Raw genomic sequence first — 16662 nt, 5'->3', positions numbered from 1 at the left:
TGTGATCCTCGGTTACATGTTTGTATATTAGTACATTTGTACATTTTTGCTGAGTTTAGTTGTGCGCTGGGGTACAACCTTGACCTTAGGACTATTAAGCCTGCAGCATATTTGTCCACTCCCATGTTAGGGGTATACAAGATTTGAAAAAAAAAAAAAAAAAAAAAAAAAACGTACATTGTGAACAGATAAAAACTGATGACTTATTTGCGATTAATCGTGCAATTAACTAGATAAATCATGCGATTAATCGTGATTAAAATATTTAATCGTTGGACAGCACTAATTTTAACCATGGTGTCAGGTAGGATAGAGATCCGTTGCCATCTTTATTGTAGTTCGGTGTCCATTGCAAGAGGGACAATAGACAAAAAACTTACACATTGTAGCTTTAACTATATACGTACAGTACATACATGACTGTGTTGTCAAAGATCGTTTGATTTTGACTTGGCCTTCAAAGACACAATAGGCAATTCATTACATTGTATCATATAGGAATACATACAGTACATACTCTCTCTCACACACACACTCACACACACACCCACGCATGCACTCACGCACACACACAAACAAACGCCCACAGTGTTAAAATCCCTGGAATTGTAGTGCAGTCAATGCCCTTATTGCATAGATACAGTCAGATAGATACAGTGTCAGGGGGGGTCCTTCAGTAGTGCAGCATCACTCCTACAGCCAGAGACAGCAGCATGGTGGCTATTGAGCTCACTAGTGCTGAGGATGACAGAGAACAGAATAGACATTCAACAAGTGTTGTACTGTAGTTCGGTGGTGGTCAAAACTCAAAAGTGTCCAAATCTAAAATAATACATACCATTTGTCTTACCAGGTGAAGGGCTAGGGGTAGGGGTAGGGTTAGGGCTTTCTGAAAAAAATAAAAAAATAAAAACGTTGTTATGCCAGTTTCCCAAATTCTTCCCGACCCTACCTGACGTTTTTGGGCCGGGTAGGGCCTGAAATGTATGTTAATTAGTCGGGCCAGGCCAGTTAGGGCCTTAATTTTCAGGCTTGAGAACACGCACGCACGCACACACGCACGCACGCACGCACGCACATTCCCAAATTGGTCAGGACCAGCGTCACTGGGTCAATACACTGGGGACAACTTTAGCAGCAATTTTCAACATGCACTAATGTGTACAATATGTACACACATAGTCGTCAACCGCTAGAGGGCAGCAAAGGACAACAAAACAATCTCATATGGACTCCACTTGTCTTCCAGTCTTTATTTTTCATTGTGTTACATTTGTTTTGTCCCTCTTACAGGGATTCACTACTTCCCCCACGGTTCGCTGTGGTACTGCACCTTAAGATATTGTATGTACAGATGTACCCCATCCATCCATAAGCTTTCAGACAAGGTGCAGAAAGACAGATGAAATGAACGCAGAGTACAGCTCTGTCCACTCTTTCAATGTCCTTATCCAAATTTAAAGTCATGTTTAAATTTTTTGATATCCGCTTTTACTGGTATATTTCTCTGCCTGGAAATGTACTTAAAGGGAAGCTAGGTAACTTTAAGACTATTACATTTTGGCCAATGTTTAATTTGTCATTTTAGATGTATTAAAAAGGTTCTTCAATTGTCACGTTAGAAATGTACATAATGTCCGATGTGAGAAAACAATGTTGCACATAAAGTGAATCATCTGGGGACCCCCAAAATAATTTGGGGACCACCCAGCGGTTCCCAACCCACAGGTTGAGAACCACTGGATTAGGGTACCTTTGATGGTGAAGGTGGTCTCCATGCCAGCATGGAGGTGGTCTGTGACGTGACAGTGCAGCAGCCAGGTCCCGGGGTTTCCCACCACCATTTCCACGGTCTGGAACGTCCCGGGGAAGAGGTCAAACACATCAGCACGATGCACGCCGTCCATCTGGTGACACACACACACACACACACACACACACACACACACACACACACACACACACACACACACACACACACACACACACACACACACACACACACACAGTGTTAAACAGAGAAGAGTGGAGGACCAGCGTTAAGGAACTGAGAGTAGTGACTCAGTAACTAGCTACATATCTGTTTCATTCCGGCGTTTGTATATGGAAATATCTTTACATGACACATTGCAACATACTGTAGGAAAGGATGTGACAGGGCAAGAATGTTTCCACAAGATGGTTAGTGCAAAAAAGGAAGAAGCAAAGAACGCCAGATGACCTCAGTGTCTTCGACCTCTAACCTTTGGCAATCAAGCCATAATGTCAGATAGTGAGTTACAGATCTAATATACAGTATGACCTTTCATGCCCTCATGTCGTGTCTAGTCCTGTATCACAACGTGCATGCACAAACGCAGACACCCGCTTGCGCGCGTACCTACGCACGCGCACGCACACACACGCACGCACGCACGCACGCACGCACGCACGCACGCACGCACGCACGCACGCACGCACGCACGCACACACACACACACACACACACACACACACTGTCTAGTCGTGTTAATCGAGGATCACTGTGACAACTGCCGTATGGCATGTATTTGGCAGCGATAATGGCGCTTGTGAAATAATGAAGAAGGAGAGGGGTACCTTGTAGGTGAAGGTCTCTGCGTGGAAGTGAACAGTGTGCATGTCCACCTCACTGCCCAGGCCCAGTAGATACCAGTCTACCTTCTGCCCCTGCGTCATCTCCAGCCCCTGGAGGTTGCCATACAGCCTGCCATTTATCGCTTTAATGGACAAGCATGCATCCCACACACACGCAGACACACAGACACGCGCGCGCACACAAAAACACGCATGCACATGCATGCACGCAAGAATGCACGCATGCATGCAACCAGACACATGAACATTTGTAGGGATATAACACAACCCTTAATTATAAGAACTGAGTAACAATTTGAGGTGTTAAGGCGTATGCCATTTATCTTTCAACACATTCACCCAGACACACTTCCACACTCACGCACGCACGCAATTACTTGACATAATCGCAATTATTTTTCATAATCGTTTCCATGTTGAACATTTTTCATATATTTTTTGTAAAGTAAAAAATAGTGGAACTTGAAGATCTGCTATTTCCACTATCAATGTTCTTTTTTAAGTATAAAGTTGACAAATATGTCAGTAATTTCTTTGTATAGGTTATGTGTCATATCTACCATGTGCAACTTCAAAGCCTAAAAGCCAAACAGAAATGTAATTGTCAACGACAAAAACACAAATAAAACGTTAATCGCAATTATTTGAGTGACAATTAATCGCCATGTAAAATGTCATAATCGTGACCGCCCTATGTGTGCGTTCAGAAAACGGTTGAAAGAATTAGCCCTATTCATGGCCCGCCCACTCAGCAACTTCCTGGTGCTGAAGTCACGTTGTGAAGGGTAAAACCCTGCTAAAAGCCCATAGAGTTAACACAGAAATCGCAAATTTAATGCAATTTCCGAATAGTACAGTATGAAATACGGCTAGCATGATCAAGAAAACAAGATAGTAAAAGGCACAAAGCATTATAATTTACTTTACCGTTCGAAATAATGATTTGTTGGCTTTAAGTCCAGCGATTTCTGTGTTATTTTACCCTTCTAAACTGACGTCAGCACCAGGAAGTTGCTGAAAAGTTTGCTGAGTGGGCGGGCCGTGAATAGGGCTTATTGCAAGAAATGCGAGAATTTGATTGCTTTCTGACCATGCATCATGTTGCTCTCCTCAAAGTCCGGGTCCGGAACGAAGGCTTCGGGGTCTTTGCCGATGTACGTTCTGATGTTGTCGTCAATGTACCAGGATTGGTTCTCATCAAAGACCAAGAAGAGCAGGGCAAAATCCATCTTCACGTCTCCCCTCTCTCTGTCGGCGCCCTCGCCTACGCTTAGCGTCCCCCGCCTGCACACCACCAGCGGTCCCACCAGGCCGCTGTACATGTCCTGAACGAGGAAAATAGTGTCTGTGATTTACCGTGGTCAATCTTTCATTGGTAATAATCACATCACATCATATAAACCATTTTGCTTTTTACGCAAGGTTTGATTAGCAGGGGGATGGGGAGAAATACACAGCTCTGGTCATTCATTCTTATCGGCGGTGGGGATGTGTTTTATCCATGCTTCTGGTCAGACTGAATTAAATACCAGGGCGACAAGTGAGGTCGCGCCATGTCTTGGCCATCTGGCCAGTGATGTATATCGGACCAGTTACCCATATATGGAGACCCCTGGTACCCATATATGGAGATCAATTGTTTGATTGATTGAAGAATGTATTAGAAGTTTGACCCAGCTGAAGTTAGCCACACCCACAGTGTTGGGTGGATAGTAAAAGGGGAGGGGGATGATTATATGATGTAATTTAATCTGTGTTTTTTCGACCGGGCCTTTTGAGGCCAGGTCTTTCAGCTTTCAGGAAGTAAACACAAATACACAAGGAAGACAAATCTGCACATTATAACCCCACCAGGTGGCCTATTAGAATAATGTTAACTTAATAGACACATACCAAAACAGAAAAAGTACAAAACTATGGCACCGCGTCTTTAAAGGAAGACTATCAAATGTTCTTCATATAATAGGTCCTAGCTAATGCTCTTGCTTCTACTCGGTCTGTGTTTCAAAGGAAAGCTGTGGACACTTCAGATATCCGCCTACCAGTGACATCATCGTTAAGACAGGTTTTAATTTTTTTAAGATTTAATATTTTTTCTGGCATTTGGATTTGTATTACTGCAAGAACAATGGCTTTTATTATAGCATGCTAACTTTCCAGGATCAGAAATCCTGCTGTCTATCACCCTGTGGACAATATGCCTTCCGGTTGGTTCCAAGATTTCTAGCGGAAGTGCTGCGTTTAACGGAAGTTACGTTAGAGGAAAACCGGGGAAGCTCACTTCCGGGGAAGCTCACACGGCGGAAGTTGAACGCTTTCTGCCTTATATTGTCACCAGGCTTTTCTCTTTGCAGATGAGTAAAGCCTGGCTACGCGAGGCTAGCTGTCTATTGGATTCCCATGGTTGTTGTCATTGGTAGGCGGGTTTCTGAACTGTCCACAGCCCTCCTCTGAGTCACAGACTGAGTAGACAAAAATGGTACCATTTTATCATGAGCATTAGTGAGAACCCAATTATATCAAGAAAAATGGGTCGTCCTTTAACAGTTTAATTTCTGGAAATCCTGTTGTCTATGACAATAAACAAACGGAAAGGCATGTGGATTGTGCAGGTGTCGATTGTGCAGATGTTCATTGTGCGGATGTGGATAAGGAAAGCGTATGTGGATTCTGCCAATATACTGTACTACAGACCAAATTAGAATGTTGGCAATTAGGCCTACAGTAAGTTGTGTTTGGGTCTGTAAAGCCAAATGCTTTGTACATATTGAACTAGGTCATTGTTTTTGGTTTTGCTTTGAAGTGTAAACACACACACACACACACACACACACACACACACACACACACACACACACACACACACACACACACACACACACACACACACACAGTATGGCATCCTACGGTACATATGCACATAGACAGAATGCATCGCCGCAACGTCCATTCATCCCATGTCATATAATGTAGGTTCAGTCAGATAACCCACGATTAGGATTGAAACAATGTTTATTATTATTATGAATGAGTAATGCAAGTGTGTATATGTCACATTTATTTTGGCGTCAGGCTCTGCTCTCCCTGCTCAGCGCAGCACAGAAGAACATCAATAACCATTAGGAGCAGGGAGATATAAATATATATAAACACCCCCCATGGGGAACAGAATTAACAGCAGAGCCTACTGGTGGTGCTGGGGAGGCGGTGGGGGCAAGCAAGTGCCAGCTGCCAATCAGCAAGGCAGGAGGAAGAGACACTGAGCAGGCTTTAAGTAGGTTGGCAATGATCAGCTGACTGCCACGTCACCTGTGACGCAAGACTGGCGTAGTAGCGTTGTAACAGAACTGAATGCAACCGCATGGACCCCTCGGGTATATGCTGACTGAACCTATGGTCGCAGGCTCCATCCATTTCAGTCAGATAACCCACGATTAGGATTGAAACAATGTTTATTATTATTATGAATGAGTAATGCAAGTGTGTATATGTCACATTTATTTTGGCGTCAGGCTCTGCTCTCCCTGCTCAGCGCAGCACAGAAGAACATCAATAACCATTAGGAGCAGGGAGATATAAATATATATAAACACCCCCAACACGCAGAACCAAGAACGCCCTACGGGAAATTACTCTACCGATTCATCCTAGCAGATGTCCCACTGCTCCTTGACGGAGACACAGTGACGAAGTGCAGCTAGCATTCCTGGATCCTGCTAGGATATACTAACATTATGTGTAAAATCTATGTGAGCCAGGCACACCACGCCGTTTGGCACCCTAGCTGATATCCCACTGCTCCGCATGGAGACACAGTGCCGAAATGCAGCTAGCATTTCTAGATCCTGCTAGGATATACTAACATTATGTGGGAGAACTATGTGAGATGGTGCAACCAGCCGTGTGACATCTCCACGGATATCCCACTGCTCCTCCTTGGAGGTGCAGTGACGAATGCCGCTAGCATCCTGGATCCAGCTAAGACATACTAACATTATGTGGAAAATCTATGTGAACTGGCGCAACCAGCCATGCACGTCTTAGCAGATATCCCACTGCTCCTAATGGAGACACAGAGACGAATGCAACTAGCATCCTGGATCCTGATAAGACATACTAACATAATGTGGAAAAATCTATGTGAGCTGGCGCAACAAGCCGTGTGTCATCCTAGCAGATATCCCCCTGCTCCTTAGAAGACACAGTTTCTGGATCCTGCTAGGATATACCAACATTATGTGGAAATCTATGTAAGCCAGGCACTGCTCCTAAGAGACACAGTGACGTCCCACTGCTCTTAGGAGCAGGGGCGCTGGAACTCCCAAATCCCAAGGGGAGCTGAGCCTGGAGGAGTTCATGCCAAAGGCCGCACGCCGAAAAATTCACGTTTTTTTATCCGGTTTTGGGTTATTTTTATTACGGTTTCGGGTGCTTATTCCCCGCACAACGGTGTAACAAGGAGCTATATAGTTACTAGTTATTTTAGCACACAGTGCAACACACAGCACGCATGTGTTACATCCCTATGTAATTTACTATTTTTCTATATTACTATTTTCTAGTTATCCTTAGTATTACGTTCCTATTGTTCCCAATATTGGTTGGAGTCCACATATACTCATACTAGTGTCAGTTTAGGTCTTGGCCTTGTGTTGGAGTGGGAGGAGACGAGACCTGAACTTGGAGGAGACCTGAGTGAGCTGAGCTTGATGGAGAGCTACACCCTGATTCCACCTGGTCCAATCACCTGCGGGGCCTCCCTACAAAAGCCTTGCCAGCCCAGAGCTCCTCGTCAGTCTGTTTCTCCCTGCCCATGGGGAAACATGCTGTCCACCTGCATAATGTCACTCACATGCTGCTGCAGCTTTGGGAGCTACTCTCTGTAGTAGTTTCCCTCTGCCATGTTAGCGTTGTAGAACCTGCTTACTGCTTAGCTTATAGCATTCTTACCTTTGTGAGTTTGGAGAACATTGGGAACTTGAACTTGACTTTGTTTAAACCCACAACTAGGTTGTGGCATTCAGCTAACACGTAGCTACCACTGCCTGCTTCTTGTAATCGCTCATGTTTTGATAGTTTAGAATAGTGTAGTTATGTTAGTTTAGTAATCTCCTGTAATTTTGATTTGGTCTAGTTTAGTTATTTAGTGGTTAATATATAAGTTTAGGATTAGTACATTTTGATTGTTTCTTTTCTTTGCAGGGTAGTTATTCATTTGATTTATTGTTAAAGTTGTTCCTTTTGTGTTTCCATTCATTATTTGTAAACTGTTCCTTGAATGCTCACCAAAAGGAAGTTATAAATAAAAATACTTCTTACACCTACCCTTTGCCTTACTAATGTTGCATATCCTTATACCCCTAGACTGGGGCATGTAACATTAACGGGGGCTCGTCAACTGAGGCAATTGGTAAGTGAATCAAGTTTTTTTTATTTTATTAGCGGGTTCTAAAACAATTGTGGGCTTAATCGGCAAAAATGGTGCACTTTGACTTGGAGGAGTTCGTTAAAGACCCCACCATTGGCAAATTCGACGATTGTCGCAAAGATGACTTGTTACTGATGGTAGACCACTTCAGATTCGTTGTTAACGAGGCGCTTAGTAAGAAAAAAATTAAAGATTTTTTATTTACTAAGTTGGTTGATCAAGGGGTGTTGGTGGTGCCACCAGAACTAGCCGTGCCTGAAGTTGTGCCGAGGCCGCTCCAAGGTGAGTCTGGTCCGGGGGGTGATGAGGTGGCAGGTGTTGAGGGGTCCGAAAAAGGAGCAGTGGCTGAGCCAGAGGCAAAGCCCAAAAAGACACCATTGAAATTGGCTCCCGACCCCAACGCACTGGGCCTAGAATCGGACTCCGCGGATTCAGACGGATCCAAGGTCTCAGTTAAAACCAGGGTGAAAGTGCGTATAGCACGGCTAGACAGAGAGGAGAGAGAACGGGACAGGGCAAACGACCGAGCTTTTCAGTTGGAAATGCGAAAAATTGAGCTAGAGGAAAAGCTCAGACTTCGCCAGCTCGAGTTGGAAATGGCACAGAAAGATTCTGTTCCCGTCTCTCCCTCACCCGCTCCGGTGCCAACCACTCCTAACCAACCCCACTCCCAGCTTAAATCAAGGTACGTTACCATTTGACATTTCCAAGTTTATTGGTTTAGTGCCACAGTTTCGCGAGACTGAAGTGGTTTCTTATTCTGGTTAAAAGTAATTAATTGGCCCATCAGTGGGTGGATCAGTCACAAAATGGCGATGCAGGTTTTTGTGGTAGATATCACTACTTGTGAATTTGTTAATGAAGTGATATCTACTTGGTTTTGTACATGGTGATAGTGCTATTCAGTTTAGTAATTTCAGTATTCTGGTTAACGATCTATGGGTTAGGTATCACGTACTAGCACTATCACTACTTGGTATGTGGTGTTATCATTACTTGGGTGCTACAGTATATGTAGTGGTAACATTACTCTGTATGTGGTGATTTCTTCACTACTCGATTATGTTGGACTTTGGTGCTCTTAGTATGTCCAACCCGGTGTTAGGTGGTTGCTACTTGGGGTTATGTAGTAATATGCATTACTCAGGGGTCTTGTGTTTTGTAATGATATTGACTACTGTTATGTAGAACTACCGTATCACTACTAGGTGCAGGGGCATCTCAATAAGGTGTTCCCTCACTAGAGAGTAGTCGAGGCTACTTCTCTTAGGTTATAGAGATTAGGTTCTGTCCATGGACAAAGTTCTTGAATATATACCGGCCTTGAATTCTTGAACCCGCAAATGTTCCGTTTTGACCCAACTAACGGTGGGTGCTAAATGTTAGTAACTCTCCGGTTGTGAAATGTTGAATCTGCTAAGGTGACAAGTTAAGATGAAGATTTTCGGGGCAGCCTTTGGTTGACGGTTAGTTGGATTAGCTTCTGTCAAGCGATTTAACTCAGATTTTGGATTTTGGTAACACAAATCAGTGCAGGGGGAGTCTTAAACCCTAGCCCTAACCCCTCACTAGAGTGTAGTTGAGGCTCACTCTTTCGAATTTTGTGAACAGGTGGTTACTTAAAAAGGTCTGAAAGAAGCTTTTATAAATTCATACTTCAATGTAAATCCTCTTAAACTCAGTACATTTAAAATCCTTTAAATTATACAAACATCAGGGGAGATGTTTGATTTTGAGGGTGGGGGTGTTACATCCCTATGTAATTTACTATTTTTCTATATTACTATTTTCTAGTTATCCTTAGTATTACGTTCCTATTGTTCCCAATATTGGTTGGAGTCCACATATACTCATACTAGTGTCAGTTTAGGTCTTGGCCTTGTGTTGGAGTGGGAGGAGACGAGACCTGAACTTGAAGGAGACCTGAGTGAGCTGAGCTTGATGGAGAGCTACACCCTGATTCCACCTGGTCCAATCACCTGCGGGGCCTCCCTACAAAAGCCTTGCCAGCCCAGAGCTCCTCGTCAGTCTGTTTCTCCCTGCCCATGGGGAAACATGCTGTCCACCTGCATAATGTCACTCACATGCTGCTGCAGCTTTGGGAGCTACTCTCTGTAGTAGTTTCCCTCTGCCATGTTAGCGTTGTAGAACCTGCTTACTGCTTAGCTTATAGCATTCTTACCTTTGTGAGTTTGGAGAACATTGGGAACTTGAACTTGACTTTGTTTAAACCCACAACTAGGTTGTGGCATTCAGCTAACACGTAGCTACCACTGCCTGCTTCTTGTAATCGCTCATGTTTTGATAGTTTAGAATAGTGTAGTTATGTTAGTTTAGTAATCTCCTGTAATTTTGATTTGGTCTAGTTTAGTTATTTAGTGGTTAATATATAAGTTTAGGATTAGTACATTTTGATTGTTTCTTTTCTTTGCAGGGTAGTTATTCATTTGATTTATTGTTAAAGTTGTTCCTTTTGTGTTTCCATTCATTATTTGTAAACTGTTCCTTGAATGCTCACCAAAAGGAAGTTATAAATAAAAATACTTCTTACACCTACCCTTTGCCTTACTAATGTTGCATATCCTTATACCCCTAGACTGGGGCATGTAACACATGCACACACAGTCACTCACGCACACGCTACAAAATCGGGTATTATTTTTGTAACAGTTTTCTACTGTTTTTTATTCCCCATATACAACGGTGTTAGTTTGCAACAATGAGCCTATAGACAGTTTCTAGTTCTCAAATAAATAGACTTTGGTGTGCCATCAAAGCGGGATTTAAATTTGACTTCCCTTCTGACCGGAAGTGGCAAGGTGACCATGTGATTAGGTCACCATGTGATAATCAAATACCTTTTTTCAACATATTTTATTCCCCAAAGTCAAATACATTATTGTTTTAATATAGCTCTGTGTGTGTGTATATATAGGCTTATTTAAAAAAAAAAAATTTTTTTTTTCTCCCCACCACCAGGGGAGCTGCAGCTCCCTCAGCACCCCACTTCCAGCGCCCCTGCTTAGGAGACACAGTGACGAATGCAAGCTTATGAGCCTTCAATGTGGGGTGAAGCTCCCCTCTAATACTACGCCGATCCCAACTTCTCCCCCAACACAGCGACAACCATCTGGGATCGCTAAGGCATAACTTTAGTTGCCCACACCAACAGCCATCCCTCTAATGCCAGTATAGAGGAGCATTAGGACTTAAGTGAACGTAACTCTGATGCACACGATTTCCCCCAGCTACCACCATATATTTAGTAATACTGCTTGAACCGCTCAAGCTAAATTACAACACTTGAACTCATTAAATTCTGATAAGTTGAGATAATATTTAACATATCAGTTCCGCTGACGGTTTGGACAAAAGAATACATTAAGATTGATTAGAGTGAATAGATCTAAGATTGGAACCAACGAGTACTAACCATGCTTTTACTGAACAGTGATTAATGAAAATAAATATAACTATCATCCTATCACCACCAGATAACACCTTTCCTAAAACACTCTACGCATAATCATCCATTCGATGATCTGACAGCCGACCCATTTAGACAGCGACATCTCCAGCCAGCATGACAGACTTTTATATCTTGACTATTAATGGAGCACCTCTCCGTAAGTAACATGCAATGGAGTTTACTTCTGTATGGCTTGTTGCACATACCGGTACATGACATCCATTGTCAACCGGCTTTTCATGGTAAGCATAACAGTAACTGAACATACTCATCCTGACAACTCCTGACCAAGACGGAGTGATATCCATGATTAGCACTAAATGATGCAACCAGCGAACCCGTTCTCAGTCGATGTTGAGAGACCTGCCCGAGCAGAACATCTATGATGGCAACCAAGCGAACCCGTTCTGATGACGATGTTGGGAGACCTGCCTGAGCAGGATATCTAAATGAGCAGTCGGCAAAAACACTTACCCGGTGAGAATTCTGATATAGAGGGAATATTCTACTTAGTGAATTACCCATGCTATGCTAAACCTACCATGAAAATCGTATGCACCATGGCATAACTGATGCGCGATTGCATCTTAACATTTAAGCTTATGCACATTAGCATGCCTGCTGCACCATGGCATCTTAACATTTAACCTTATGCACCATTGGCATCTTAAATACCATTTAACCTTATGCCCATTGGCATACCTGATGCGCCATTGGCATCTTAAACCCAACATTTAACCTCATACACCATGGTGTACCTGATGCACCATGGTATCATAACCTACCACTTAAAAACATTAAGCAGTATTGGCATACCTGATGCACATTGCATCTTAACCTACTGGGTGATGACGACGCATTTTCCTTTTTTATTTATTTTATTTTTTATTTTTTATAATATATATAAATATATATATATAGGCCATAATATATAAATGTACTTAAATGTATTTTTTTAATATCCATTTAAGTGTATCCATTATCTATTTAAAATTACTTGTGAATTATTTATTTTAGTAATTCGTTATTTATCCATTTGTGAATATAGAATTAATTCACCCAAGTAGGCTACCTGAACTGAGCGCAGGGCAGAGTTTGATACCAGCTCAATTGAGAGGATTATTAACTTGATTATCCGAAGACAAACATGAAGGCTACTAGCCAACACCGGAGAAGCTATCACATCAAGCACCGAAATAAATGGAAGCTAGCTTGGCATGAACCAACAACCTGACTGCTAGCATTAGCTCCCCCACCAAGTGCCCCAACCATTTGGAATAGGGAAATCATCAGTGGTGTAAGTAACTAAGCACATCCACTCAAGTACTGTACCCAAGCACACTCCCGAGGCATCTGTACCCCACCTGAGTATTTCTAATTTCCGATACCTCAACTTCTACTCCACTACAACTTGGATTCAAATATTGTACTTTTACTCCACTACATTTATTTGAAAACTGTAGTTACTTTGCAGGTGTAAATTACAATAATACAAAACACACATTAACCCACTTTAGCCCTATTTTATACCTTGGCTCACAACGCGTCGCAATTTTCAAGCATTTAGACTTTTCCTTTTGGTACCCCAAGTACACTTTCATGCCAATACTTCCGTACTTTACTCAAGTACATTTTGAATCCTGGACGTCTCCTTGCAACGGAGTACATCCACAGTGCAGCACCGATACTTCCACTTAAGAACAAAATGTGAGCACTTTTCCACCCCTGGAAATCATGAAAAGCCACAGCTACCGAATGCATGCACAATACTCCAGTGCATTTAGAGCATAGACTACGTTTCCCAGAAAGCACCAGCAAGTTCAACTGATGACGTCATAGGTCAGACAGCTTGTGATTGCGGAAGCAAACAATGATCGCACATAAACCACTATGAGCTTGCCGCGTTCCTTTATCCCAGAAGCCCACACAGACAGACATCCTTAATAAGACTTCTCAATGGGAAGTGATTAATGTGCTTTAGAAAATCATTTCACGGGAGCTTCTACAGTAACCGGCAGACGCACTACTATGATCTATGAATAGGGTGACCAGACGTCCCGTTTTACCCGGGACAGTCCCGTTTTCAAGCTACGTGTCCCGGTGTCCCGACAAATATCTCTAAAATACTAATATGTCCCGGTTTTCAACATTCACTACAAAATTGTCCCGGTTTTCGCCAGAATTAAAATAATAGTAGCTGTTTTCAGTGGTTGCATAGACATTTATCATGTTCTTTTCATGAAAACACGCTCACCTAACCAATCAGAAAAAAGGAACAAATTCATTGCGTGTCTGAATTCAACACCGAGCCTGTTTGTCAATCACTCACTGCCTGTTTGCTTGCAACCCTGCGGTGCGTGTGTGCGCGTGCAAGAACGTTAGAGAATGGGCACGCGCGTGCGCGGTAACGTGCGCATTGCTTTTAGGGTCCCAGTTTTAGGCAACAGTGTTTTGCGTCCCGGTTTGAGTGGCTGAAAATATGGTCACCCTATCTATGAAGCCACAGGACACTTTAGCTGAAGCTACGACGTAGCACTGTCTATTAGCAACTTGAGAACATCGGCCACTCATGGACATAAGCGCTGATCTGACAGCCAGACAGTGCCTGACTGCATTTGGGCTTCACAATACATTAACATGTAAACCCAAGGTGAGACATAAGCAGCCCACAGAGACGAAATCATTTAAAACAAGCTGCAAAACGAATATCTCCCGTAGACCCGTTGCCAGATCCTGTGAGTGAAACAAGTGACCAGTCTATGAAAACAAGCCCAAAGATTCGCCACTTGAGCTCTATAACATAAGCTATTTCCTAATAAATATAAATAAAACAAATGTTGAAGCAAGCCAAATACCCTCCAGAACCACGCCCAACAAAGAAACCCGCAGCTAGAGACCTCACAGGAATACAATACCGAGTCGCTTATAATGAGCAGACATGGCAACACATGTCGACGGCCGCCGTAGAATGCAATCAATGTTTGTCGCCGGGCTTTATTTAATGCCAAGTTTGCCGACTAATGCCAGCATAGCATACTACAACAGGATGGCAGTTTAGAGCTGTTGGAAGTAGGCCATTTCGTGAAGACACCTTAACACACCATAGACTGAAAAACAACAACGCAGAGCTTGAAAGATAGCGAACTACGTTACCCATAGAGCTCAGTATGCGCAGAGGGGTGCGCAACATGTCTAGCAGCATGACGTTACTAGGAGGCGAACTCACGCTAGCTGGATGCTAACAACCCACGTTAAACATTACACAAGTTATAAGCTGACACTCTCTACATCAGCAGCAGAGAGCTCCTGGCTGACACTGACTGAATGGGATGAGCGATTGCTCATGGCTGCGGAGACGACAAGCAAACAAGCCACTGATCCTGATGAATTCTATGGTTTCTGAGCTAACTTTAGCAAATGGCCTGACTTGCTAACGCTAAACAGTTCAATAAAATATATGGAACAACTGAGGTGAGAAATAAACAACAACCCACAATATACACACGTTCCCCCTCTTTTTCTGCTGGAACAGCTAAGCAATGATGTGGTTAAGTTCCCAAAGCCCAGAGGGAATGAGATCCTCATTATAATGAGACTTGAACCTGTCAAGAATAACAACCACAATCAACCACTGTTCCTGAGCTTAACTTTAGCAACGTTAGCAAAGCCCACAGCACATTTAAATTAGCTTTAGCAACAAACGACTGCCACATTAGACTGCAGCACTGCAGAATGGGCAACTGGGCACCAGCAACATTAGCAAAGACAACATGAACCTTGAAGCAATAATAAGAATTCAGCAGCGATTACCAGAATCAAACAATCCCAACATTTTTTCCATACAACCTGGCCAAGTCACAGCTTCTTAGCTTAGCAGCCAAGAACATGATTTAAGCAACAATAAGCAGCAGAACAACCAGTAACACCCAGCCAGCTAGGCACAGCAAACAGCCTCACACAACTTGGCAAGCAAGTGCCAGCTGCCAATCAGCAAGGCAGGAGGAAGAGACACTGAGCAGGCTTTAAGTAGGTTGGCAATGATCAGCTGACTGCCACGTCACCTGTGACGCAAGACTGGCGTAGTAGCGTTGTAACAGAACTGAATGCAACCGCATGGACCCCTCGGGTATATGCTGACTGAACCTATGGTCGCAGGCTCCATCCATTTAATAGTCATGGTCACCCGCTAGAAAATCTTACTTAAAGGGGAAGACCACCCATTTTGAATATTGAACTATGTCATTAATATACCTTAGAGGAGTTGTGTGGAAATAATAAAAAAAAGTTCCCCCTCTTCTGTGTTGCCGAGAACTGAAGGATTGATTTTGGGGTTTGTATTGTAAAGTACAATGTGTGATGTCATCAAGTTGTAATTTGCAATACAAACCCCAAAATCCTCCAGTTCCAGGCAACACAGAAGAGAGGGAACTTTGTTTTTATTTCCACACAACTCCTCTAAGGTATATTAATGACATAGTTCAATATTGAAAATGGGTGGTCTTCCCCTTTAATACCAGGAATGAAAAAATGGGATGCATAGATGCACAGAGAGGTGCTGGTCATCTTTATTATATAATAAAACAAGCACGTTCAATTACGCTCTCATTCAGGTGAAAACAGAGCATGGCCGCTGGCCTCAGGGGTATTCTTGATGCTTTAATGCGAACAATTATAGATATGACCACATGGTATTCATCAACTGTGCAGGCGGTTCAATCTTTGTGAAGAGCAAGCAGTTAGTGGTATGAGAGATTTCCTTCAGGATCCACACAAGTGAGCCTGAAAGACTAAAGCCGCTCACACAATGCATGCAGAACTTCCCTTGCAGCACAGCTTAGTGTGAAAGGGGTTTCAGTCTGATGAACAATATGCATGGAAAAGAGATCTACAACAGGGGTCTTTTCAGGCCAAAAGACCCCTTAGCTGAGAGACAGAATTGTGTTGCAGATAAAACTTTTTCATAGATAGCTTCATAACGTTAACTTTTCAGACAGTTGACCCTCAAAACTTGTACTGCTCTTTATTCCCTCTGCGCCAAATCTCTTTGTCGAAGATAGCCGACAGCAGGCTGACAACGCCTCGCAGTGTGAGGAGTTGTGAGCTTGTAGATCTGCTTTTTTTTGTTGTTGTTCCCCACAGAATGTATTTG

General features: G+C 43.0%; 1 protein-coding gene across 1 annotated transcript in view; it reads right to left on the bottom strand.

The window, feature by feature from the left end:
* Positions 1–324: 324 nt before the first annotated feature.
* Positions 325–16662, bottom strand: part of hephl1b (hephaestin-like 1b) — a gene marked incomplete at its 5' end in the record, with an annotated part of 48432 nt that continues 32094 nt past the window's right edge. Inside the window, 5 exons of the mRNA XM_080749299.1 lie at positions 325–738; positions 839–889; positions 1754–1907; positions 2599–2738; positions 3707–3941. Coding sequence (XP_080605425.1) covers positions 674–738; positions 839–889; positions 1754–1907; positions 2599–2738; positions 3707–3941 — 645 coding nt within the window. The 3' untranslated portion in view covers positions 325–673. The remainder of the gene's footprint in view (positions 739–838; positions 890–1753; positions 1908–2598; positions 2739–3706; positions 3942–16662) is intronic.

This window comes from Nannobrachium achirus (genome assembly GCF_963921795.1).
Source record: "Nannobrachium achirus genome assembly, chromosome: 19".
Lineage (NCBI taxonomy): Eukaryota > Metazoa > Chordata > Actinopteri > Myctophiformes > Myctophidae > Nannobrachium > Nannobrachium achirus.
The sequence above is the reverse complement of the archived record's forward strand: the minus strand, read 5'-3'. Positions and strand labels throughout refer to the sequence as shown.